Genomic DNA, 27077 nt, shown 5'->3' with positions numbered 1-27077 from the left:
TAGTCCCAGCTACTTGGGGGGCTTGGGCAAAAGGATCGCTTGAGCCCAGAATTTGAGATTGCTGTGAGCTATGATACCACAACACCCTATAAAAAGTGAGACTCTCTCTCAAAAAAAAAAAAAAAAAGTAGTTATAAGATGAAAACTATGGTTCTCATGCATTCTCAAGGCTCTATCTAGCTCTATGTATTCTGTATGGAAGGAAGCCTTCCCCTCGACTGAGAGCAGCCATTACTGAAGTCTCTAAGTCACCCGCTTGGCCCCTTGGCTCAGATGAAGTGAAATTTCTCCCAGGAAAGAACTGTCCACACGAAGCATATTTAGATACACAGAAAATGAGACTTCGTACTACCTCCCTCTTAATTCAAGCATTAGATGGTCCCTTCATTTTCCATTCTGGCTGATCAATGAGATGTGGTCACTTTATCAATGATTCCCCACTAAATACAACCCAGAAATTAGGAACTCAGGAATGCCTCTGGCTCCCATGATCTGAGCTGACTTGGCTTTTTCTTGCTGGTTGCCATTTGTGACAGGGAGGCTTTGTGCCTGGCTTCTTACATTATTTTTCAGACATTCAACCACTCTTTTTTGGTTTTGTTTTGAGACAGAGTCTTGCTCTGTTCCCACTTTGAAGCATGATCATAGCTCACTACAGCTTCCAACTACCGGCCTCAAGGGATCCTCTTGCCTCCCAGGTAGCTGGAAGTATAGGTGCCCACCACAATGCCCAGCTAATTTTTCTATTTTTAGTGGAGACAGGGTCTCCCTCTTGCTCAGGCTGGTCTGGAACTCCTGAGTTCAAAGGATCCTCTTGCCCTGGCCTCCCAGAGACAGGATTACTTGCATGAGCCACCATGCCCGGCCTAGTAATAGCTCATTTTGCAGAGCGTTTATATAGCATGGTTTAGATCTTAGAGCTAGCAAGCAGTTGAACCCTGGATTTGATCTGTAATCTCTGGGACCCTAGCAACCTTTGTTCTTTCTTGTCACATCGCACAGAACCTCCGTTATCCATGTCTTTGGAGGCAGGGTGATGTGATGGTGGTAGTTTCTACACAGGAGTTGGGAGCTGTGGATTTCCATGTTCCCTCCTGCAGGAGGAGGGGTTAGGAATGAGGGGACACTTACGCCTTGCTAGGACTCTTCTCAGGATGGTCTGCAACTCAAAGGCAGAGATCTCCGCATCCTGTGGACATGCAACCAAAGCAGTGTTACTGGCTCCCCATGGGAGCTGGACCCTGAGCGGGACAGGAGCTGAGCAGGGATGTGTGAAGCATTAGGTGGCCCATGAATCTGCATTTTTTCTTTTGTTTTTTTTTTGAGACAGAGTTTCACTAAGTCATCCTGGGTAGAGTGCTATGGCATCACAGTTCACAGCAACCTCAAACTCTTGGGCTTAAGCGATTCTTTGGCCTCAGCCTCCCAAGTAGCTGGGACTACAGGCACCTGCCACAACGCTGGCTATTTTTTTTGTTACAGTTGTTAACTGGCCCGGGCTGCTTCAAACCTGCCACCTTCGGTATACATGGCTGGTGCTGTAACCACTGTGCTATGGGCACCGAGCCTGAATCTGCATTTCTAACCAGCCTCCAGGCCATGCCGGTGTTGCTGTCCCCAGACCACCCTTTGAGCAGCACCAACACAGCCTGCTGTCAGACACAGTGGTTTAATGTACAGTGTGCTCGAGGTAGTTTCCTCACCATTCGCTGTAGAGACTATAAATAACAAACACTCCACTCTACCCATGTCTGTGATTTTTCTGAACTTAGTTCTCTTATACTATTCCTCCTATCCCACATGCCTTCTTCAGTCTTTTAAACTCAGGTCTCAGGCTGCTTGAAAAACTGCTTAAAACTAGCTGTCTTGGCTCAGTGCCCATAGCTCAGTGAGTAGGGTGCAGCCACATGCAGGGAGGCTGGTGGGTTCGAACCCGGCCTAGGCCTGCTAAACAACAATGACAACTACAACAAAAAATAGCTGGGCATTGTGGCAGGTGCCTATAGTCCCAGCTACTTGGGAGGCTGATGCAAGAGAATCACTTAAGCCCAAGAGTTTGAGGTTTCTGTGAGCTGTGACACCAGAGCACTCTACAGAGGGCAACATAGTGAGACTCTGTCTCAAAACAAACAAACAAACAAAAAAACTCCTGCTGTCTCCAAGAACCAGCGCCACCCACTGTCAACTTACAACATAGTATTAGATTTCCCTGATGTTAAAATAAAAACATCCAGCTCAGGAACCTCTGTTCATTTCCATATTTATGTAACTGAGGGACAGGCCTCTGTTTAAAACGGAAACCAATCATAGTCATTGAGACCTTTTGGGGTGTATATTTGTGTTATTCAACCCACAGGGAAAGAGGACACTTGCTGCTCCTTCCCTGGGGAATGGAGGAGGGAGTGAGGGAGGTGAGGAGAGCAGCCGAGCAGATAGCATGGCTCACTGATGCGCCTCTCTGCGGCTAAGAGAAGACGGGCACGAGGAGCCCGGGGTGGATGCTGGGAGGACAAAACTTCCTACACATAGTGAAGAAATAAGACAAGAGGGCTAAATAACTCCATTAAGGGCCGAAACAGCCCAGGATTTTTTTTTTTTTTTTTTTGAGATCAGGGAAATCTAACACTATGTTGGAAGTTGGAAGTTGCCTGCATTATTGAGATTTAAAATCCTCCCAGCTTCCTATGTATCTGTGTGGAAATCAAAGGTAAGGAGCCTGGTTTTGTGCCTCAATTGGTATGGAACAGAGAAAATAGCCACAAGGTGAGCCCAGAAATCCTAAGGAAGGAGGAACACAGGGCCGGAGCTATCCCCCAGATGGAAGCCTCTGGCAGCGTGCAGAGGCCTGGGAGGAGGTGGCAGGAGGTGTGAGTAAAATCTGAGTGAGAGTCGCAATTCTTTGGTTTCCTTTCCCCTTTAAACTGAAGTCTCCTTGGGAACAACCACTGTGTTTTCCCTGCATCCGACAGGCGCACAGCATACTGCACTCTGGACACCTACCTCCCCTGCCAACTGGGCAAACAGCTTCCTGAAGCTGTCATCGATGTCATCCTCACTGACGTCCATCTGAAGGGGAAGTGCAGAAACGGGATGATGTCAGAGTGAAGAGTGGGGGCAAGGTCTGCCTGCCTCCCCTGGCAGCCCTTCCCCCTCCAAAGTTCCCTTTTGTACCCCTCTCTTGGGCCTGAAATCTAAGGCTATTGTGATTGAGAGTAAGGACAGTATGAAGAACTAATAAAAGGATTTCTTTTCAAGTTCAAATGCATGAGAGGGAAGATAAATTTATGTGGGAAGGAGTTATAGTCTAATTTCTTCCACAGGTATCTTCTCTAGCATCTAGATAAATGGCCTTTTATGATTTATGCTCAAGAGGACTCAGAAGGATAAAGGCTAGCTGGAATATTCTGGATGGATTTGCACAGTGGCCAGTGAGGGCTCAGGGAGCACTGTTGGACTCCGTGCAATGCTGTCTCCTCAGTTCCAGGCTGGGGGCTGCTCAAACTTAGGGAATTATGTTGCTCCTCTCCTCTCTGGGTTGTCCAGGTCAGAGTGGGTGGAATTCGGGGAGTTACAAGTACCTCTTCAAGGTTGGCCTCGATTTCATCATCAACAGCTCTGGAAAGAGAAGGAAATTATGCATTACTGGAAGGCAGGGAAGGGTAAAAGGAAGTAATGCAGAAATCTCTGCTAAAATTCGCGCGCAGGAATAAATCCAACAGAGGTGAGTGGGCGGGATTTCTGTGCAAGTTTCTGTGATAACACACCCTCTAAACAGCAAAAATACAGGCAAAAAGGATCTGAGGGAAGTGTCACGGCCAAACAACGTGGGCAGTTCGGAGATTTTTAGTTTTTCACCTTTATCAAATTGCACCGTCTTTGCATGCAGTGTGGTGCTGGTACTCCTAGACAGCTCACTCAGTTTCTGGCTTTAACAAACAGCTTTTAAATTCCATTTGAAACCCTCTTGGCTAGGTGCAGTGGCTCACACCTATAATTCTAGCATTCTGGGAGGCTGAGGCGGGTGTATTGTTTGAGCCCATGGGTTTGAGACCGTCCGAAGCAAGAGCAAGACCCTGTCTCTAAAAACAGCTGGGCGTTATGGTGGGGACCTGTAATCCCACCTACTCAGGAGGCTGAGGCAAGAGGATTGCTTGAGCTCAAGAGTTTGAGGTTGCCGTGAGTTACGACACCACAACCCTCTACCCAGGGTGATAGAATGACCTTTTGTCTCAAAAAAAAAGAAAACAACCCTCTTTGCCATCCTGAGACTTGCACACTGAGAAGAATCATGCAGGGTAGAACATTTTAGGTTGAAGAGGCAGGCAGTGTGGAGTCCTGTGTGTAATTTCAACTAAACTCCAGCAATGTTCAGTTTATTCTGTGCCCAGCCCCTATACAAGAGCCAGCCCCTTCTGCCTCATAGGAAGCAATCTGAAACAAGGTTACCAGGAGACCCATCTGGTAACATCTAGGTCCAACATTTGGCAGAAGAAAGGAAAAGGGGGCTTGACGCCCATAGCACGGTGGTTATGACAACAGCCACATACATCAAGGCTGGCGGGTTCAAACCTGGCCCAGGCCAACTGAAAAATGACAACTGCAACAACAAAAAAATAGCCGGGCATTGTGGCAGGTGCCTGTAGTCCCAGCTACTTGGGAGGCTGAGGCAAGAGAATCGCTTAAGCTCAAGAGTTTAAGGTTGCTGTGAGCTGTGAGAACAACACAGTGAGACTCCGTCTCAAAAAATAAAACATAGGGCGGTGCCTGTGGCTCAAAGGAGTGGGGTACAGCCCCCATATGCCAGAGGTGGCAGGTTTAAACCCAGCCCCAGCCAAAAACTACTAAAAAAAAAAGTAGGCTCGGCGCCTGTGGCTCAAGTGGCTAAGGCACCAGCCACATACACCTAAGGTGGCAAGTTTGAATCCAGCCCGGGCCCACCAAACAACAATGATGGCTGCAACCAAAAAAATAGCCGGGCATTGTGGTGGGCGCCTATGGTCCCAGCTACTTGGGAGGCAGAGGCAGGAGACTCGCTTGAGCCCAGGAGTTAGAGATTGCTGTGAGCTGTGATGCCATGGCACTCTACCCAGGGTGACAGGTTGAGGCTCTGTCTCAAAAAAAAAAAAAAGTAACAAATAAAGAAATAAAAAAAGAAAGGAAAAGGGGATCTTCTGGTGCTGATATTTGGGGTCTGAAACAGAAGGATTAATACCCTGAAGCTCAGACACCTTGGATAACGGGGATGTTCCGTCAGGTAGAGAGCTCACCAGGAGAGAGTTGAGACTTCCCTGGGACAGGGAAGGAGGATGCCAATTGACAAAAGACAGTCATTCAAATGCCCCTGGATCGTGATCCTATTTCCTTGTTAGTGAGGATGAAGCTGAACACACCAGGCTTCCTCCAAGCATCTTACAGCTGAGAGGAAAGGGCCCTTCTCCAGTGATAAGCTTTTGCAGAAGGAGGGAGCCTGTCAGTGACAGGGGAGCTGCTGCCATGCTCGAGTGGCACTTACACAGGGGCTCACAGCCGCCCAGCAGTGTTTCCCCTCTGTTGTGCACTGTCTGGAGCCAAGGCAATTCCATGCTTCTGCCTCCAACGCCTCTTCCCTGACATGAGCCAGCAGGGAAGGTGTCTGGCCCAGCCCAGTCCACCCAACACACTCTGGGAGACCTTTGGACCTAAGTCCGTGGCCCAAGGCCAGAGGGGTCATCTCACATCTGGGGGCTTCAGCACAGCCTTGGCTCCTGCTCTTTCTGGCCCATCCCCTGCTTCCTCTCCATTCAGGAGCCTCCCCATGGCCTTCCCGTGAATTTCCTTTTGCTTACATTGAGAGTGTTGACTCTGTCTTTGCCAATCAAGGGCTCAACCGAGCAGACACGGTTGAGGCAGCAGCTGAAGTAGCAGACACCACTGTGAACTGAGGCCACCTGGACAGTGGCAGGAAACTATGGTGTCAGCCAAAAAGGGTTCCCAAACAGACCCGGTGAGTATGACAGGGAGAGATTCTAGAGACAGGGACCATTGAGATGGCCACTTACACACTTGGTAGCTCTCCCAGGTGGGTGGCATGGGAAAGCAAGGATTACACCAGCACTGCCCACCTCTCTCTGAGTGATGGGACTGGGTTCACAGGTAGTTTAAAATGAAAGTCACAACTTGATAATTCAGAGACACAGCTGTGGAATTAGATTGTGCAATTCACTTTCCCACCAACCTTTCCAGTCAAAAATACCCTGAGTGGCTTTTTTCTTTGTTTACGTGAATGTAACATTGAACATTCTTCAATACAGAAGATCCCCACACTGACCCTTCCAGGCAGGCAGGTGTCACAGAAAAAGAAACTGAGGGGTCCAGACCCCTCCACGGGCCGAGGACAGACCTGCAGGCAGGGACGGGAGAGGTGGGGAGAGAAGGCACCACGCGACCTACTGGTAGTCAGCTTTCTTTTCAGAGAAGACTCGGATGCAGAAATCCCCGTCCTTGTTGGGCTCAAAAGTGGAAGGCACCAGGATATACTCTCCTGGAGGCAGCTTGAAGCGGTTGAGCACCTCCCGGAGGTTGATGAAGGTGTCGGACCGCTCCCTGGCCCGTGTGGTCAGGAAGAATTTTTTGCTGAGGTGGATGTTGGTCTGCCCGCTAAACTGGTGAAACAAGAGAGAAGGGGCAGGTGGAGCGGGGAGGCTTGAACAGAGGAGGTCGCTATCACCCACTGAGGTAAAAGGATTACAGCGGCAGCATCGGGTCATTCTAGATAGAAAGCAAACTTTCTACCCAAACCCTCTAGCGTCCACTGAGGAACTCAGAGGCACAAGCAGCCGGGAGTTCCACACGCCTCAACCCTGCCTGCAGAGACCCCCCCAGCCTTTCCCCCTGCTCCTCAGCCTCCTGGAAGTGACCCTCGGGGGGTGTGGAGGCCTCACGACAGCAATCCAGTTTAGTTCTGTGTGGCATGTGACAGGGCAGAGAAGAGGGCCCAGCTTCTATACCAAGTATGGTTGGACCAAGGCTGGGGCAGAAACTCACAAGCAGCACCCACAAAAGCCCAACGGGCCACTGCTCACACCTCCTTGCTGTAAAAGTATAGCTCTGTGGCGGGGCAGGGGGTGGGTCTACTTTAATGACTGTGACACATAACGTCACAGGCCGCCGCGCCTCCTATCTGATTCTGCTTTAACTCTGATTGTGAGCCCAAGGGCTCATGCACAAGCTAACTCATCTGGGGAGGTGGACAGTTGACGAGTTTTACTGAAAAAAGAAATAAAACTGAAGTGCAGGGAGGATGCACAGCTTATCCATGCTCATGCAGCCTGGGAGCTGGGTCCTGGCCTTCCCCTGCCTGTGCTTCCATGCTGCCTAACAGTGCAATCTGCAGGGGTCATCATTTTCTCGATTCAGGCTTGCATGAAAAGCCACATGGGACTCTGCGAAGAGCCTCCTGTAGTCCTGGGACCATGGGGGTGTCCACCAACCAAACCCTGTGCTGGCTCTGCCAGGTCACAAGGAGGCAGCCAGCCCCACAGGGACTTCCCAGATACCTTGCTCTGAGCTTAGATCTAGAACCTAAGCCATCTCAGCCGGACCTGGAAGGGGCAGGGACTTGCCACCAGCTCCTGCCCGAGCTCCATGTCATGCCCCGAGCACCAGCCATCTAAGCCTCTTACACGCGGGTAGACGAGAGCACCCCAGGAATAGGACCAAAGCATGGCAGACATACCTCCTCCGGAACCTGCAAAATAAAGGAGACACAATTCAGACCCCAGGAAAGCAGTGTGTGAAAATGCCTTCGCTGCCATCTTCTCTTCTGCGTCCCCTTTCTCTGCAGCATTAGCAATACCCACTAAGTCAACAGAGTAAGTGTTTTCCAAGGAACTCAAAGCAGCTTCACCATGAAAAAAAATCCTCTTATAACATGGCAGTTATATGGACGAGCCCTTATCACCACTTTCAATTTTTAAAGCACAGCCCCAAGGCCGAGACTTGTGCAAGGTCACTGGCAGGCTGCAGCACAGCCCATATTCTGCACCCATCCGCAGAGGGGCTGGGCCCAGCAAGGGGGAGCAGCAGACTCTGTAAGCCACATCCAATCTGTCTGTCCTTCAGCAAGGCACCTTCCCTCTCTGGCCTCACTTTTCTCATCTCAAAAATAGGATCACCAGGATCCTTCCCAACCCTGAAGCCCATGCCTAGATTCCCAAACCCATGAGGTGGTGGGTGGGTCCTGGGGGGAGGCTGTGTGTTTACATTTTCTTGGAAACTATTTGAAATCCTCCGAATCTATTTAAGAGACTGAGGATTTGGGCTTGTATTTTTACAACTGATGGTATCTGCCCACTGCATTTCTGAAAAGATCAGTGTCCCATGACTGCCAGTGATAAATGAGCCCAGAGAGCCCCCTCCCCTGATACCTTGTCTGGGTTCTCCCTGTGGTTTGCTGGGAAACTGTCTGTTTTTTTTGGGAGACAGAGTCTTACTATGTCGCCCTCAGTAGAGTGCCATGGCATCATGGCTCACAGCAATCTCAAACTCTTGGGCTTAAGCAATTCTCTTGCCTCAGCCTCCCAAGTAGCTGGGACTACAGGCACCTACTACAATGCCCAGCTATTTTTTGTTGCAGTTGTCATTGCTGTTTAGCTGGCCCAGGCCAGATTCGAACCCTCCAGCCTCACTGTATGTGGCTGGCACCACTGTGCTATGGGCGCCAAGCCTAAACTTAATTTTTTACTTATTCTATTACCCTGGGTAGAGTGCCATGTCATCATCATAGCTCACAGTAACCTCAAATTCTTGGGCTCAAGAGATCCTCTTGCCTCAGTGTCCTGAGTAGCTGGGAGCTACAAGTGAGCACCACCATCCCCGGCTAGTTTTTCTATTTTCAGTAGACGTGGGGTCTCAAACTCTTGAGCTCAAGTAATCCACCCTGCTTGGCCTCTGAGAGTGCTAGGATTACAGGTGTAAGCCACCATGCCTGGCCCAAGAAACTAGCTCTTGAGGCAAGTTGAAGCCCTGATTAGTAGTTTTGCCATTTTCTATGGGTAAACTATGGAGGGCATAGCTATTTTCAAGCTACCAGTACACTCTCACAGAACATGGGGCCAAGAGAGGAGATGGGCACTCAGCTTTGGGGGCCCTGAGCAGGCAGCTCCGGCACATCCCTGGGTTCTGCCCCTTAGACTAAATGCACCCCCAATCCAGCTACCCCATAGTCTGTCTCGTTGCTCTCTTTTCCCACTGCTAACCCAAGGCCATGAAAAGTTCTATGCTATAGAAAGGGGTGGGGAGGGCCCAGAGGCCCAGCATGCCTGCTGAGTTCAGGGTGCCCCAGGCCCAGATCTAGCCTGAAGGGGGAGAGAAGGCAGCCAGCTCAGCTGAGCAGGGCTTGGAATAACAGATAGACATGTGGGTGGTAAGACTGTAGGAAACTTGGTTTCAGCCAGCAGAGCCCTGAGGAGAGGATGATGACCAGTTGTTCCCCTGTCCCTGAGCTTTCCCCCATCCAGGCCAACATCTTTACCGGGCTCTGGCCAACAGGGACCATCAACTCAGTCCTGCCCTCTCAGTAGGCCCTAATGTGGTCTGATATAGTCTGTTCTTTGGAGTTGGTGGGCCAATCAGAATGCCAGGCCTAGGGGACATGAGAAGGATGTGGGGGCCGCCCTGTGTGAGCAGATGGCCCTGCCTCTGGGAAGGGGAGGTGGGCACTCCACTCTACTCTGCCCTCACCTCGTAGATGCCAAAGCCGATGGTGTGCATGTCCTGGCCCATCTTCCTCTGCCGCCGCCGGTGCTTCTGGATGAGCCCCACCAGGAAGGTGCAGCCACTCTCTCCGTCTTCCTGGTCCTCATCTTCCTCCTCCAGCTTGATCAGGTACTGAGGGTTCATCCAGAACGTGTCTGCAGCAGAGAGGGGCAGAGGGGCTCAGCTCTGAGCAGGCATGCCTGGGGGTGGGGAGATGGGGGAGAGCCCTGGGGCAGCCTGGGTCTCAGGGCTGGAGGCTGCAGGGAGAGGGAGGAAGGTGAGGAGAGATGGGAGGAGAGAGAAGGTCAGAGACAGCAGGAGAGGTGGGAGCAGAGAACCAGGGCAGGGTGGGGCCTACTGGTGGTAGGCTGTGGACAGGGGGGTGGCCTGCCTGTGTCTAAATCTTACGGAGCCCTAAGTTAGCAACTTCCCCTTGCAGTTCTCTCTCTAGCCTTCAGACCGGCTTGTCTTGGGGAAAGTTCTGTCACCCCAGGAGGCAGGGTGGTACCTTCCCCTCACTGGGCTCTAATGTACAGGTGTGGGATGGGCCCGACTGGCCTGTCTGATGGGATGCGGATGTCTTCTCCCTACACAGTGGCCAGCCCCTACAGGCCAGGACATCCTGTGCACAAATTCAGCTTCTGGTTCTGTGTCTTGTGTCCACTCAGGTCTGTCCCCTCACCTACCCCAAGGTATCTCTCCCCTTCTCACTCCCAAAACCCAATTATAGGAAGGATTCATATTTGAGGGTGATTATGCTAATTGCTTTCCCATACCTAATGGGTTAAAACTAACTGTGGGATTAAAGGCATCATCTTGGTAGGGGTTGGCAGATATAGCTCTTCAGGCTGCTGCCTGGTTTTGCAAATAAAGTTTTACTGAAATAGCCATGTGCCCTTGCTTAACTACGGCTGCCTTTGGCTAGAGCGGTAGAGCTGAGTAGATGCCATAGAGTCTGAAGGGCCCACAAGGACAAAAGTGTTTACTATCTGGCCCTTCAGAGAGTTTGCCAACCCCTGACCTAGGAGGGGTATTTCTTGTGGGGAGCAGAGGTCCTTGCAATTGTAGTGACATACTGGGGCACCTCTGGAACCACCACTTGGTGGCTGCATGCTTGAGGTAGAGTGGTAGAACTATATAGGTGCCAGGAAGCTAGTCCTAGTATGACCACTTGCTCTGTGTTCCCGGTATGCCACTTAGAGCATCAGCTTCCTCATCTCTAACAGAGTCAAACAGGGCCATGACCTGCCACCATGGTACTGAAAGTGTGACTCCACAGCCAGACGGCCAGGGCTCAAATCCCAGCAAGCCACTTAACCTCGCCATGCCTCAGGCTCCTCATTTTCAAGATGAATTGTGTTGGGAAGATTAAATGAAATAGTCTTCAGGGTGAGTATCCTTTGTCCGAAATTCTGGGGCCAACAGTATTTCAAATTTTTGAATATTTGCATAAATATAATGAGACCTCTTGTGGATGGACCTCAAGTACAAATGTGAAATTCATTTCTGTTTCATATACACCTTATACACACAGCCTGAAGGTACTATTTTATATATAATATTTTTAATAATTTTGTGTATGAGATAAAGTTTTGACTGTGACCTGTCATATGACATCAGGTATCAAAGTTTGCACTTACAGTGTCATACTGGGGCTCAAAAAGTTTTGGATTTCAGAGCATTTTAGATTTTGGACTTTCAGACTGGGGATGCTCAACCTGTACATTAGGCACTCAGGACAGTTCCTAGCACTTGACGTCTGCTCTATAATTGGCAGACGTCATCATGATTAGACAACTTCTGATGGATTGAGCCATCAAGGCAAAAGAATCAAAGGGACCAACAAACACTAGACCAGAGGAGAAGTCCTCCCCACATCTGAGCAGGATACAGTCTGCACTTGCGGAGTGACCTGGGTACACGAGAAGGTTGCAGAGACCCCAGTGGGTGCAGTGGTAAGGTTCCCTGGCAGGCTCAGCTGCTTGGGTTTGGTGTGGGGTGGATGCAGGAGCTCATGGGTAGAAAGTGGGATTGATCACAGCCTCCGTGGGCACGGCATAAAGTCATAGTGGCTGCCAAGGAAGCATGGAGTCATGGAAATAACAAGTCTTGGATGCTGCCTGGGTAAGGCAGCAAATGAATGCAGGAGATAACGGGGCTGAGAAAACAGAGGAGAGTGTTGAGACCAGGCTCCGGGAGAAGGAAGACAGAGCATCCCAGTGAGTGGCAGCTGCTTCCCCAGGGCTGCCAGACGGGGGTGCTGCACATCAGGGTGGGGGGTGGGGGGTGGATAGGTGCTTTGGCCTCTGGTGGCCCCATGTGGCAGCAGCTCTTACTTGGGTAGTTCCTGCAGCCTCCTGCTGTGGAGCCCCGCCTCCAGCTCCCATCCATCTTGGTGAGTTTCCATTTCTTGTAGGTGTCGCTGGTGAGGGTGTCTGGGGTGAGGTTGCAGATCTCCAGGCGGGAATAGTGCCTCAGAAAGTCACTAAAGGACATCCTGGCAAAAGCAGAGATGCACATGTTGCAGATTACAAGAGGACATACTGGTCAGCCTACACCAGACTGGGAGCCAGTCAAGGCCAGGCACAGCAGCTCCCTGGGGCCCAGTGGGTGGGCACCAGCTCCAGAATCAGAAGTCCCAAATTCCAGGCCCAGCACTGCCACTTTGTAGCTGGCTGGCTTTGAGCAAGTTACTTAAACCTCTCTGAAGCTCAGAACTCTTACCTTAAAAATGGGAGCCATGAATATCAAGTAAGGCAATACACAGGCCCTCCAGATAAAGTGTATGTTGTGTACAGATGCCGGTGGTCCTTAGAGTGGCACAGACATGGATGCTTCTCACTAAGGGATGGGATGATTCTCTGGAACTAGTGGTGAGAAAAGCCCTACCTTTCCTTTTGTTTTCTCTTGGGACCTCAACAATACTGAACGAACTCTTCTGATCCTTTTTTAAAAAGCTGCTCAGCTTATAAACCTCATGGTTGAGATGAACAAATTGAAGAGGTTTAAGAATTTTTAAAGTTCAAGGTCTTATAGTGAATTTAAAACAACAAAGCCAGATCCCATGCCTCTGTGCTCTTGATATGATAAACTCACTTCCAGCAGACATTCTTTTTTTTTTTTTTTTGCAGTTTTTGGCCTGGGCCAGGTTTGAACCCGCCACCTCTGGTCTATGGTATGGGGCCAGCGCCCACTCCTTTGAGCCACAGGTGCTGCCCTCAGCAGACACTTTTATTAGCAATTTTCTCTTTTTTTTTAGAGACAGAGTCTCACTTTATCACCCTCTGTAGAAGTGCTGTAACATCACAGCTCACAGCAACCTCCAACTCCTGGGCTTAGGTGATTCTCTTGCCTCAGCCTCCTGAGTAGCTGGGATGACAGGCACCTGCCACAACACCTTGCTATTTTTTATTGCAGTTTGGCCAGGGCTGAGTTCAAACCTGCCACCCTCAGTATATGGAGCTGGTGCCCTCCCCACTGAGCCACAGACACCACCTGCAATTTTCTAATAAAGAACATTGAGGCTTGGGTTGGTGCCCATAGCTCAGCAGTTAGAGCACTGGCCACATACACTGGGACTGGCAGCTTGAGAACCTGGCTGGACCTGCTAAACAACAATGACATCAACAACAAAATAGCCAGGTATTGTGGCAGGCACCTGTAGTCCCAGCTACTTGGGAGGCTAAGGCAAGAGAATCACTTAAGCCCAAGAGTTTGAAGTTGCTGTGAGCTGTGATGCCACAACACTCTACTGAGGGTGATACAGTTGAGACTCTGTCTCAAAAAAACAAAAACAAGGGGCGGCACCTGTGGCTCAAAGGAGTGGGCGCTGGCCCCATATACTCGAGGTGGTGAGTTCTAACCCAGCCCTGGCCAAAAGCCCACAAAAAAACAAAATCAAAAGCATTGAGGCAGGTCCATCTTTTGCTGAAGGCATTAGTAATCTCACCAGAATTCTCCATCTTCATGCCGTCTGGTCAGCCTTTCCTTCACATCTGGGTCTACAGTGTTCCAATTAGGGCAGCTGGAAAACAAGTAATGACACAGCATTAGAAATGAGTGTGTGGGCTCGGTGCCTGTGGCTCACGTGGCTAGGGCGCCAGCCACATACATCTAGGGTGGCAGGTTTGAATCCAGCCCAGCCGCCAAACAACAACGACAGCTGCAACCAAAAAAATGGCCGGGGGTTGTTGTGGGCGCCTGTGGTCCCAGCTACTTGGGAGGCTGAGGCAGAAGACTCGCTTGAGCCCAGGAGTTGGAGGTTGCTGTGAGCTGTGATGCCACAGCCCTCTACCCAGGGTGACAGCTTGAGGCTCTGTCTCCAAAAAAAAAAAAAAAAAAAGAAAGAAAAGAAAAGAAATGGGTGCATGACAATGACTTCTCAAATCTTCCCAATGTGGAGGAACAGGGACATCCGTCTTCACCTCTGAGTGCCAGACTCTAGAAAGCAGGAAAAGTAACTCACATCTGGCTAAAGGCTGCACTTAAATCCTCTCAGAGCACTTCACAGAGTACAGAACACTGTGTAGATGCAGCTATGGTGGCAGGGTGAGAGGGAGAGTCATCCTGCACCATGGTGCCGCAGAAAAGGCAGGAAAGTGAAAACAGCCCATCAGAGAGGGATGAAGTTGGCATCAGCTGTCCATATGGAGATGGGCCTGGCAGCTCATTTAGGGGCAACTGAGGATCTGATGAGGAACGGTTTGTCTAGGCCTCTGCAGCTGACCTGGGAGGAAGCCTTGGCAGGTGTCTCTCTGCCACGGCCAAGGCTGCTTGGGAAGAGGCCACGGGGAGGGCAGCAGAACTGTAGGCACTGGGCTTCAAAGGGGCAGGAGGGAACCCATGGGAGATGCTCACACAAGTGTCTGCCTAAATAGCTGAGTGTCCAAGTAGCCTACCAGCATGCCCTAAAAATCAACAGAGGGATGGCTCTCTGATCTTTGGCATGAATTCATACCCTGGGAGAGAAGAAGTGCCTGTGGAGAGGCAGGGTGCATTGTTTTCCCTGAAGGCCCAATAGAAGGATGAATTTGATCTGGGAGGGGATGAACCAGGAGGCAGTGAAAGAAGTGAACACGGGAGTGAGCCCCAGGCTTGTGAACTAGCCCCCAGACTGCTGGAAGTAGCGTCCTGGTTAAAAGACCTTTCTGGGACTTCTTTTTTTTTTTTTTTTTTTTTTGAGACAGAGCCTCAAGCTGTCCCCCTGGGTAGAGTGCCATGGCTTCACTGCTCACAGCAACCTCCAACTCCTGGGCTCAAGCGAGTCTCCTGCCTCAGCCTCCCAAGTAGCTGGCACCACAGGCGCCCGCCACAATGCGTGGCTATATTTTGGTTGCAGCCATTATTGTTGTTTGGCAGGCCCGGGCTGAATTCGAACCCGCCACCTTAGGTGTATGTGGCTAGTGCCTTAGCCACTTGAGCAACAGGCGCCGAGCCTGGGACTTCTTTATCAGTATAGCACACGGGGCTCCCAGCAGAATACAACCCCACCCAGCTTCCCCACCCCCGCACGCCCTCCTCACTTGTCATTCCACCTCCCTGTCCACTCCACTTCTCCCCAGGGATTTCGGATGCGGATCAGTTTCTGCAGGCTTCCATTACTTTCAACCTGTAGTGGGGAGAGGCTGAGTCAAGCCAGGCCCAGAAGTACTTGGGGCCCAATGCTGCCTTCAGCATGAGCCAAGAGGTGAGGATCTGACCCAAGATCTTCACTGCTGCCCAGCTTTGGAAAATGGGAATTAAAGTTCCTGTGATCCAGGATAAAGGTGCTCTTTAAGCTTTATCATGAGCCTGGGCCATGAACACAGCGTATCCTAGCATCTGTGTTGACGCTTTTGCTCCGAAACTCAGCTTCACTGACTTGAATAGGATGTACCTTTGTTAACACTTGTTGAAGTAACACTGGGTGGGTAACAGGTAAATGTAGTGTGTGCATCTTGGTGGAGTCTTGGTGGGGTGGGTGGAACATGGAAAATGACATTTTGGGCAACAGGGAAAATGTAAATATGAATTTTGTATTCTGTGATGCTATTGAAGTAATGTTTTTCTTGGGCATGGTAATAGTAGTGGGATTACAGTAAGAGAGTGTTCTCTGTAAGAGACAAATGGTGGGGTATATAGGAGTGAAGTGTCACCATGTCTGCAACTTACTTTCAACTGGCTCAAAAAAAAAAAAAAGACAACAAAACAAAAACCCACACACATACATAGATGAAGCAGATGTGGCAAAATGTGGGTTTTTTTTGTTTTGTTTTTGTCTTTTTGTTTGAGACAGAGTATCACTATGTTGCCCTTAGTAGAGTGCTGTGGCGTCACAGCTCACACTAACCTCAAATTCTTGGCTTAAGTGATTCTCTTGCCTTAGCTTCCCAAGTAGCTGGGACCATAGGTGCCCACCACAACGCCTGGCTATTTTTTGCTGTAGTTGTCATTGTTGTTTGGCAGGCCCAGGCCAGGTTCAAACCTGCCTGCCCAGGTGTATATGGCCAGCGCCCTAGCCGCTGACCTACAAGCGCCAAGCCAGATGTGGCAAATTGTTAACCATTGTTGAATCTAGGTGAGTAGTATTTGGATATCTGTTGTAATGTTTTTTCAACTTTTCTGTAGGCTTGAAAAATTTTAAAATAAAAAGATGCGTGTGGCCGTGTGTGGCTCAGGCCTCTAATCCTAGGGAGGCCGAGGTGGGTGGACTGCCTGAGGTTATGGGTTCAAGACCAGCCTGAGCAAGAGCGAGACCCTTGTCCCTAAAACTAGCAGGGTGTTGTGGCAGGCGCCTGTAGTCCCAGCTACTTGGGAGGCTGAGGCAAGAGAATTGCTTGAGCCCAAGAGTTTGAGGTTGCTGTGAGCTGTGATTTCACAGCACTCTACTGAGGGCAACATAGTGAAACTGTCTCAAAATAAATAAAAAAGAAAAAAAATAGAAGTGTGAAAAGAACACTAGACATGTCAGAGGACTGGGATCTAGTCTAAGTTTTATAACTAACAGCGACCTTGGGTTGCTTGGTAATATTTATATAACAACAGCAGCAAGGACAGCCGCCTGCTTACATGTATGAGGCAGTCTGAGCACCCACACATACCGATTTGACTGAACCACCACACCCTTACAACGGATTTTGTCATTTCCGTTTTAAAAGTGAGGAGAGTAGGGACAGAGAGTTCGAGTAACTTATCCAGGCCACACGGCTGGTCAGCGGCAGTCAGATTCGACTCCGAGCACGAATGCTTTTGTGCAATCAAATGTGAAAGCGCTTTATAGAGTACAAAACACTGAGAAGCAAAGCGTTGCTCTGTATTCTTAGCCAACCCCGGAGTAGGACGCACTGCGGCCGCCAGGGGGCAGCGCGGCGCCGGCCGCCGGGGCGCGGGTGGGGGTGGGGCAGCCCTTCCTTCCCGGTCCGCGGGAGGTCGGGCGCGCTCCGGGCCGGGTTGCGCCGTGCCGGGGAGAGCAGGGTCCCCCACAGCCGCGCCGGGCCATTACCTCCTCGGCTCCGGTGACCGAGTACGCGTGCCCCTTCACCAGCTTCTGGAACGTGATGGCTTCGGAGTCCGCGGCGCTGGTGATCTGAAACAGCGACAGTCAGCCCTGCGGCGCGCCGCTCCCTCCCGCCTCCCTCGCTGGGGTCCCCCGGCCCGACCGGGACCCGGGGCGGAGCCGGGCGGGCGCGGAGGCCCGGGCGGGACGGGCGGAGCTGGGTCTCCTACTGCCCAGAGGATTCCCGCTGCGGTTGTGCTGAGGCAGAACCGCCAAGAATAACCAGATAAAAGGTGCAACGCGACCCTGTGGGAGAGCATTGCCCACGAGGGCATTAACGAGCAATCGCAGTGCATTCTCCGATTTCCCTGCTGCGGAGGGCGAGGAAAGGGCATCCGTGGAGACGGGGCCACTGGGGGGTCTCGATGGCACAGCAGGGACCAACACTGGACATTTGAGGACCCTCTCCACCCCCTCATGCTTGGAGGCCTGGCCCAGTCCAGCTGCAGAATTTATACCAGGCTGTTTTTTTGTTCCTGCCTGAGTTCAGGATTTGCTCTCGTCCCCCATCTGTTCTGAGGGAGTTTGTAAACGGGAGGAAGGGCTGAGAGCTCAAAGTCTCCTGCCTCAGAATTCCTGCCTACAGAGCCTGATAGATTTTGCCCCCTTGAGCCAGAGCTTCCTATCTCTGTCCCCAGCAGAGACCCGCATCTGGGATGGCACAAGGCTGTGGAGCGGGACACAATCTTTGCCTGTACTTTGTTCCCACCTCCCTTCTCCTGCTGAGGCTTGCCAGCAAGGCTATTGTGACAAATAGATTTGTTCTGGTGCCTCCTGAAATCTCCTGCAGGCTCCCTGGAGCAGTTTGCAGGGGTGGCTGCACAGCTCTGCAGGGGGAAGGTGGAGGGGAAGGTGTCAGAACCCCTGGAGGGCAGGGGTTCTCAGGGGACCCAAGGTCTGCAGGATGGGGGATGGTGGTTCAGAGCAGGCAGAGAGTGGGAAATGGGCTGGGGAGGTGAGCCTGAAGGTACCACCACCCCATCCACTGCACCCAGACAGGTTGACACCCCCTGGCCTCCAGGTGATAGCAGTTTGTTGGCTGTTGGGGCCCAGAAACCGGCACCCCAAACTATGGTGCTGTGACCTGCTGAGTTGAGGAAGAAACCCCTCTGGGCCCCACTTCCCTTTCCCCATATTCCCCTCCTGCATCATTCCCAAGCTCAAGAGGAAGCTGTTCTCTGATCCCCTTATCTGCCTGAAGCCCCAACCCACCAAAGAAAAAAACAACTACCTGGGGCCCTCCTTGACTTTTCCTTAACTGAACTCATATCCCAGGAGGACAGACTGAAGTCTGCCAACCCACTTGGAGAGACTCTTTGTCACAAACCATTCATTATCTGGCTCTGCAGGCCTAAAGGACTTTGTCTCAGGCCATTGTATGCTCTTCAAACCCATTGAATTCTAAAAATCATTTACTGCCTCCCTAAAATCATCTACTTCCCATCTCCCTTTCCTCTAAAAAGAAAGTCTATAGCCGGGCACAGTGGCTCACGCCTTAATCCCAGCACTTGGGAGGCAGAGGTGGGTAGATGGCCTGAGCTCACAGTTCAAGACCAGTCTGAGCCAGAGCAAGACCTCATCTCTAAAAATAGCCAGGCCTTGTGGGTGGCACCTATAGTCCCAGCTCCTAGGGAGGCTAAGGCAAGAGAATCGCTTAAGCCCAAGAGTTTGAGGTTGCTGTGAGCTATGACACTTTGGCACTCTACCAAGGGTGTGACAAAGTGAGACTGTGGCACTCCACCAAGGGTGTGACAAAGTGAGACTGTCTCCAAAAAAAAAAAAAGTCTGTGAGACGTCTCAAAAAAAAAAAAAGTCTGGCTCCATGCCTGTAGCTCAGCCACTAGGGTGTTGGCCACATACACCAGGGCAGGAGGATTCAAACCTAGCCTGGGCCTGCTTGACAACAATGACAACCACAACAACAACAACAACAACAACAAATTACTTGGGGCATTGTGGAGGGCACCTGGAGTCCCAGCTACTTGGGAAGCTGAGGCAAGAGAATCGCTTAAGCCCAAGAGTTTGAGGTTAAAATGAAATTCTGTCTCTTAAAAAAAAAAAAAAACAAACCAGTCTATAACTATCATACAGCCCAGTGTGGGAGAATGATCACTCTGATCCCACCCCCACCACACCCTGGCACATGCTCATAAATTTGTATGCCTTTTCCCCTATCCACTTGGAAGGAAAATTTTCCACTGCCCCCCCCCCCATGAACAAGGGGTGCATTATGTTGTAAATGGGCTGGTGGGTTTCCTTGGGCACCTTGGGGGCCCCCTTCAGCAGCCTGGGAGTGGGGTGGGGAGTGTGGGCCTTACATCGATGGAGCAGCCGAGGAGAGAGCCTTTTTGCAGAGCCTTCTGGATGATCTTGAACAGGTCGGCAGGGGCTTTCTTCAACTCATACCACTCAGCGATGCCTCCAGTGAAGTCTTCGAAGCCCTCAGTGGTAGCGCCCCCTGAGAGCGCTTCATAACAGCCATTGATCCTACACGGGAAGGTGATGCTGCCACCACTGACACCACTCCTGCTGTTACCTTTCCAAGGACCACCTCCCACCTCCTGATGCCCCCTTCATTTGGTGCTCTAGAAACCCTCTGCTAGCATTTTCCTTGCCTTTATCCCCAACTCAGGGTACCCACAAAGGCAAGGAATCATGTCCACAGTTACCATTTCCCTGGTAGTTTGTGATGTTAAAAAAAAAAAAAAATCTCATAGAACCTTATAGTTGGAATGACCTTAGTGATTTATCTGGACCAATCTCCCGTATTGATTCTCTCTACATCCTGACAGGAAAAGGGAGGTCTACTAATTGACTGTTTGGCATTTATAGCTTAAAGAAAAAAAAACAATAACAAAAGCAGTTTTTTTTTTTTTTGAGACAGAGCCTCAAGCTATACCCCTGGGTAGAGTGCCGTGGCATCACAGCTCACAGCAACCTCCAACTCCTGGGCGCAAGCAACTCTCCTGCCTCCGCCTCCCAAGTAGCTGGGACCAGAGGCACCTGCCACAGCACCTGGCTATTTTTTGTTGTTGTTGTTGCAGCTGTCATTGTTGTTTGGCGGATCCGGGCTGGATTCGAACTTGCCACCTTAGGTGTATGTGGCTGGCGCCTTAGCCACTTGAGCCACAGGTGCTGAGCCAACAAAAGCAGTTTTTAGTGCATTCCTGTAGTCCCATGTACTCAGGAGGCTGAGGCAAGAGGATCATTTGAGCCCACCAGTTTGAAGGTGCAGTGAGCTGTGATGATGCCATGGCACTTCAACCTCAGTGACAGAGTGAGACCTTGTCTCAGAAAAAGAAAAAAGCGTTTTCCCTGAGAAACCAGCACTGTGTTGGCAAGGGCGTGTAGCTCCTGGTTACTGATGCTGGGGTCCTTAGAAGCATCACTCAGAGCCTTGGTTCTTACGGTGGGGTATATGCACATGACCCCTCCTTCCTGGCATGGGACTGTAAGGAACAGAAATCCACTTGCTGCCTTGGCATGGAGCCACTTCCATGGAGGGAACCAGGCAGCATGGCCAACACAAGGCCATTGTGGAGCAGGGCTGGGGCTTCCTGCTGAGCGGGGCAGCCCTGGGCACTGGAGAAACTCACTTCTGCACAACCCAGGTGGGAAGCAGCTGGGAGATGGGGAAACCATTGCTAATTAGCAATACCGTATATTCAGGGCAAGTTCTCACAATTTTCCTACTTCTGCAATATGTAGTTTTGTTGCTGGCAAAAACTCTGCTTGGAAAAATGTGTAGTTTTGTCACTGGAAAAACTCTGCTGATAAAAATGTAAACTGTGTCTGGCAGAGGAAGCAGAGCTCCTTCTCAAGCCCGCACAGGCGGCACCGGGACTTGTTCCTGTGTATTTGCTTAAAAATAGCATCAGCTGCCGTTATCAGTGTGGAATTCTCTCCTTGAACTCAGAGCCCAATTTTAGCCAAAATAGTCCTGTAGAATAGCACTTCTACTCAAGGAGTCCTTGAATGGTTCCTGTTTTTCCTGAATCCAGGGCAGTGGGGGCAGCCATGGCGAGTGGGGTGGGTTGGGGACAGCCACTTACTTGGCGTAGGCCTTCTCCAGCAGAGCACTCCAGAACTCACTTCCCTCAGCCGAATGCACAAAGAGCAGCTCCCCATCCTTGGTGGGCAGCCTGTCATCCACTACCACCTCTACCCACTCACCATACTGCCAGAACTGTGGGACGAGAGAGAGGGGTGGTGTGGGGCAGGCTGGAGGGGGAGCTGGCTGCAGCACTGGGGCTCTGAGTCCCAGCCCCCATACTGGCCCCCTGGCCCAGGCTCCATGAGCCCATCCTCCGAGATGACGCCTCCTTTAACTCTCCTGCCACAGGCAGGTCCTCACTAGGAAAGCAAAGATGGTGGGGGCACTTGTCCATCCCTCCAAATCCACACACACCTCTTTAGCATTCTGCCCTGCACCGTAGTCTTTTAAAAATATCATTTCTTACTTTCCAGCATAAAAGGAGGCGAACCTTAACATTTTGTCTCAAACCTCAAATAATAAATTTTTAAACTTGCAAATTACTTCCGAACACCCTACTCTATCTCCCTCTTGCATGCCACGCTGGCAGGGTCCCAGGGAGCTTCTTGCTCTCTCTCACTGTCCCCTGGGGAACAACACTGGTCCTGGGAGTCTCCCAACACCAGGAACCAATGAACCCAGCCCAGCCATGGGGCTATTCCTAGCTCCCAGGGCCTGCTGAGGAGAAGCCTGAATCCGCCACTGAGTTACCTGGAAGTGGAAGATCCCTGCATAGTTCTCCTGGAAGCTCTGGTTGCCGGGGACCACTCGAGCCAGTACTTCTTCATTCAAGGTGAGAGAGGCAATGGCTGCCAGCAGCCAGCAGTCCCCTGTGAACACCACATAAGAAGCTCTCATTAGGGAGGTCTCAGAACCAGAAGGCTGTTAAAGATCTCGAAGAGAGGCGGGGACCTCTGAGTCGTGAAACCTAAGATGACCCCTCCATAGACAGAATGATATTTTAGGCAGACATGATCTGAGGGTTAGGGCAGTGGATTGGGTGCTATATTGAGGGAAATGTGGAGGGAAAAATGTTTTTGTTCAGGGTGGTGCCTGTGGCTCAGTGGGTAGGGCACCAGCCCCATATACTGAGGGTGACGGGTTCGAACCCGGCCTCGACAAGCTAAAACAGCAGTGGCAACTGCAACAAAAATAGCCGGGCGTTGTGGTGGGCACCTGTAGTCCTAGCAACTCGGGAGGCTGAGGCAAGAAAATCATCCTAGCCTAAGAGCTGGAGGTTGCTGTGAGCTATGACCCCATGGCACTCTACCAAGGGCGACAAACTGAGACTGTGTCTCAAAAAAAAAAAAATGTTTTGTTCAGCTGTGGTTGAATCAAGATGGAAAAATTCATTCCTGAGCAGATCAGGACTCTGCAGTGACTGACCTAGATCTGAGAGCCCAGCCCTGTGCGGGGTTCACGGGAGATGCTTGGTGGGGAGCATCTGTGGGGTGGAAGAATCCAGCTGGCAGCACAGGCTTCTGAGGACACAGACTTTCAAGGGGAGTGTGAGAGAGAAGAAAATGTAATGATAGGTGGGAAGGGTTCAGAGGCAGGGGCAGAGGCAGCAGGAGGCGGGTCAATCGGGGGGACACAGGCGAAGCAGATGGAACAGCTCTGAGTCAGAGCAGAAGGCAGAGTGTCCCCAAGGGTCCTGTGAGGAGGGGTAGAGGTCACTTCTGGGGGTGGACAAAGATAGGGACAACAAGAAGTTGTCCTGGGTCTCAGGACCCTCTCCTGTGACATGGATAAATGTGAGACCTAATGAGAGCAGTGTGGAAAGCACTCAGCAGCCATCCGGCACCTATGTTAGGTGTGTAGCGCAGTGAGTACCACGGTCATTTCACATAGTTAGAAGCCAGCTGATGCTGGGACAGGGATCCCTTGCCCGCAGGGATCATGTCTACTCCAAAAGGAAAATGAAGGGGAGGGGTCTGGGAAGAGGATGAGGAAATTACTCCATTCTGAAGGAATGTACATTTTCCTATGACAATAATAGGAAATAGCCTCAGATGAGTCTGTTGGACTTATTTTTTGCTAATTGACAGGTTTATCAAAAGTGTTATTGAAGTTCACTAAATTCTTCAAGTTCTGGCTGATTGCTCAGAATCCTGCTAGTTCTTGAACTAGACCATCCTCTTAACACTTAGACATGATTTCATGTAAGCTCTTTGAGGCCGTATATGCTAGTGACAAGTCTGTGGTAGGTAGATACACATCCGTCCCTCCTGGGTTGGTCAGTTGGTAACCAACAGGAGTTACAGAAACCCTTTTGCTCCTTAAACTGGATGAGTGCCCTGGTTCTGTGGATACACCTGTAACCCTCCACTTAGCAGCCATGTGCTCTCTCCTGGTAACACTGATGTCCCTCGGGGAGACAGCATTCCCTCCCTGCATTCTCCATCTGTGAGATTTAGCACTGACACTGCCCCCAATTTCAGAGGCAGCCTGAGGAATCCAGGCTTCACATTTGTCTGGCTCCAGTGGTTGGTTGTGCTGTGACTCAGCCAGAGCCAGTGAGGTAAGAGGAGGCCTTTACTGGGGCCCGTGGGAGAATGGACTGGTGCCCTCTTCTGCTGCACTGAGAGTATAAAGATGTACAGGCTGTCGCTGCTGGGGCCACCTTGCCTCTGTGGGAGGAGCAGCCTGTCTGAGAATGGAGCCAACAAAGAGGAAGAGAGCTGAGAGATGGAGAGAGAGAAACTGGGTCCTCAACACACTCGCGTTCCTGAATCAAGCTGTACCCAAAGTCAGACCTGCTTTGGACTTTTCAGTTCCACAAACTAGTAACTTCCCTGTTTCTTACCCATTGTGCAGGGCTACAAGTTCCTGCCACCTTACTGCTAGGGGAACTTGGGCAGTAGCTAATATTTATTGAGCCCTTGCTATGTGCTGGCCTCTGTCCTAAGGGCTTCAGATTCATTTAGTTATCACCACAGCTCTGTGAGGACTGTACTATGACCATTTCCATGTTAAAGTGGAGTATAAAAATGCCGAGAGAGCTTAAGGGCATTGCCAACAGTTAAACAGCTGCAAGAAAAAGTGTAAAAAATGTCGATAGTGTCAGATCTAAGAGACAATCTCTTAAGTCAGTGAGGGCTTTATATAAACCAAATTAGAGACTCTAACATGCTGAGAAGAAGGTGCATGGGAGGAAATTTGGCAGTGCCTACTTTCGGCTCCAGCTAGACGGAAGAAGCTGAGGGGTCCCTTTTTGGCGGGGACAGACATGTGTACGGAGGGGCTTTTCTACCTAATTCTATGGGGGCACCTGATGTGGAGCAGGTGATGACTAAAACAGATGGCCAGCCTTCAGTCCTTTTCTAAGCAGCCACTGTTTCCTCATCTGACTTTATATTGTCCATCCTGGAGGACAAATTTACCACGTGCCAGCCACTCCTGCAGTCATGAGATCCTCCTTCTCAGCCCATTCCTCTTCCTCTACCCTCGGGCCACTTCATGACTTGAGGCCTTATTTAAGAACCTGCAGATGCCTGTGATTCTTATTTGATGCATCTTGCAAAGTGTTTGGATTTGAGTCTGACAACCCACGGAGGCAGGAAGACTTATGGATAGAATGGACCCAGGTATAGGGATTCCAGAGATAGGAATCCTGAGCTAGATACTTCCACAGTTCCTAACTGTTTCCTGTCAAATCCCAGAGCATCTTCCTAAGGGCTACTGAGTCAGACTCCAGGGGAGGCCATCTTAGTGCTCTTCCTACTCTAGTTCCCTTGGTCCCAAGAAGAGATGTTTTTACATCACCAAAGTATATAGACAGCATGCGAGCACGTCTGCAGGACCAGTCAACTGCCTGCATAGTCTGGAAGTCAGGCCCACCACGCCATAGATAATGATCTGACCACATGCTGGAAGGCTGGCTTCACAGAGGCACTAGTTCCTTTTTTATTGTGGGTCATATAGCTCGGTGCATGGCCTGTCTCAGACGACTGCTCACCACCAGACCTGGGTGCTCTTGCCTCATCCCAGAAATCAGTGCCCTTGTTTCGGGGCTTCCAGTTTTATTTCTTCATGTCCCAAACACATAATCTCCTAGTTACCCCAGTGGAATGTCTCCCCCTGCTGTTTGGACGGGACTGCTTTTTCCATATTTTGCTATTATGAACTAACTTGTTTCATCTAAAAGGATTCATAATCCTAGAACATTTCCTAGATGATGAAACTACGGCTGTAAGAGACTAAGTTACTTGCTTGAGGTCACGTGTCCAGGAAGGGGGCAGAGCCAGGATCAGATCTCGGATCTCTCAACTTCTAACATATATCTTCCCAACAGCAAAAAAAAAAAAAAAAAAAACCTAACAAGTAGATAATGTTTGTATGCTACTTTAAAGTTTGCAAAGAACATTGTACACATTTATTGGCTCCTCACAGAAATCTTGTGAGATGATTACCATTATTACTACCCCCTTTTTAGGATGAAGAAACCAAAGTTCAAGAGGTCTAGAGTAGAAAATTGGCAGGTTTTGTATGCAAATCCTCTGAAATAATTCTTAGGTTTTAAGAACTAAACTCTGGGGAGGTGCCTGTGGCTCAGTAGGTAGGGTGCCGGCCCCATCTGAAGGTGGCAGGTTCAAATCCCCAGCCCCCGCCAAACTGCAACAAAAAATAGTCAGGTGTTGTGGCAGGCACTTGTAGTCCCAGCTATTCGGGAGGCTGAGTCGAGAGAATTGCCTAAGCCCAGGAGTTGGAGTTGCTGTGAGCTGTGATGCCACAGCACTCTACCCAGGGCGACAGCTTAAGGCTCCTTCTCAAAAAAAATAAAAAAGAAGGTGGTGTGTGTGGCTCAAAGAGGTAGGGCGCCGGCCCCATATATCGGAGGTGGCAGGTTCAAACCCAGTCCTGGCCAAAAACTGCCAAAAAATAAAAAATAAAAAATAAAAATAAAGCTGTAGGTAGGGAGGCACCTGTGGCTCAGTGAGTAGGGCACTGGCTCCATATACCGAGGGTGGCGGGTTCGAACCTGGCCTGGCCAAACTGCAACAACAACAACAAAAAAAATAGCTGGGCGTTGTGGTGGGCGCCTGTAGTCCCAGCTACTCAGGAGGCTGAGGCAAGAGAATTGCCTAAGCCCAAGAGTTGGAGGTTGCTGTGACCTGTGACACCATGGTACTCTACCGAGGGCAATAAAGTGAAGCACTGTCTCTATCAAAAAAAAAAAAAAAAGAAAAGAAAAAAAAAACCTAAACTCTGGGAGTGAGGTGGCTCACGCCTATAATCCTACACTCTGGGAGGCCAAGGTGGTGGATCGCTTGAGCTCACAGAGTTCAAGACCAGCCTGAGCAAGAGTGAGACCCTGTCTCTAAAAAAATAGCCAGGTTGTGGCAGGCGCCTGTAGTCCCAGCTACCTGGGAGGCTGAGGCAAGTGAATTGCTTGAGCCCAGGAGTTTGAGGTTGCGTGAGCTGTGATGCCACCATACTCTACAGAGGACGACAAAGTGAGATGCTGTCTCAAAAAAAAAAAAAAAAAAAAGAGAAACATGGTTTGTTAATTTTTGTTTTGTTTTTTTTTATGAGTCAGAGTCTCAAGCTGTTGCCTGGGATAAGCGTGCTGTGCTGTCACGGCTCACAGCAACCTCCAACTCTTGGGCTCAAGCGATTCTCTTGCCTCAGTTTTTCTACTTTTAATAGAGACAGGGTCTTGCTCTTGCTCAGGCTGGTCTCAGAGCTCAACCAATCCACCCTCCTTGACCTCCCAGAGGGCTAGGATTATAGGCGTGAGCCACTGCACATGGCCCATGCTTTTTTTTTTTTTTT

At 50.4% G+C, this 27077-nt stretch overlaps 1 protein-coding gene across 1 annotated transcript in view; it reads right to left on the bottom strand.

Annotated features, from left to right (window-relative positions):
• CAPN2 (calpain 2) overlaps nucleotides 1-27077 on the bottom strand; it is a 67705-nt gene that overhangs the window by 9883 nt on the left and 30745 nt on the right. The window contains exons 3-15 of the mRNA XM_023513886.1: nucleotides 22014-22132; nucleotides 21322-21455; nucleotides 19588-19756; nucleotides 17216-17299; nucleotides 15258-15343; nucleotides 13685-13759; nucleotides 12072-12232; nucleotides 9721-9890; nucleotides 7715-7726; nucleotides 6430-6641; nucleotides 3579-3615; nucleotides 3001-3066; nucleotides 1132-1189 (exon numbers count right to left, since the gene is read on the bottom strand). Coding sequence (XP_023369654.1) covers nucleotides 1132-1189; nucleotides 3001-3066; nucleotides 3579-3615; nucleotides 6430-6641; nucleotides 7715-7726; nucleotides 9721-9890; nucleotides 12072-12232; nucleotides 13685-13759; nucleotides 15258-15343; nucleotides 17216-17299; nucleotides 19588-19756; nucleotides 21322-21455; nucleotides 22014-22132 — 1383 coding nt within the window. The remainder of the gene's footprint in view (nucleotides 1-1131; nucleotides 1190-3000; nucleotides 3067-3578; nucleotides 3616-6429; nucleotides 6642-7714; nucleotides 7727-9720; nucleotides 9891-12071; nucleotides 12233-13684; nucleotides 13760-15257; nucleotides 15344-17215; nucleotides 17300-19587; nucleotides 19757-21321; nucleotides 21456-22013; nucleotides 22133-27077) is intronic.

This window comes from Otolemur garnettii, unplaced genomic scaffold (assembly GCF_000181295.1).
Source record: "Otolemur garnettii isolate 467f Iridium unplaced genomic scaffold, OtoGar3 scaffold00045, whole genome shotgun sequence".
Classification (NCBI taxonomy): domain Eukaryota; kingdom Metazoa; phylum Chordata; class Mammalia; order Primates; family Galagidae; genus Otolemur; species Otolemur garnettii.
The sequence above is the reverse complement of the archived record's forward strand: the minus strand, read 5'-3'. Positions and strand labels throughout refer to the sequence as shown.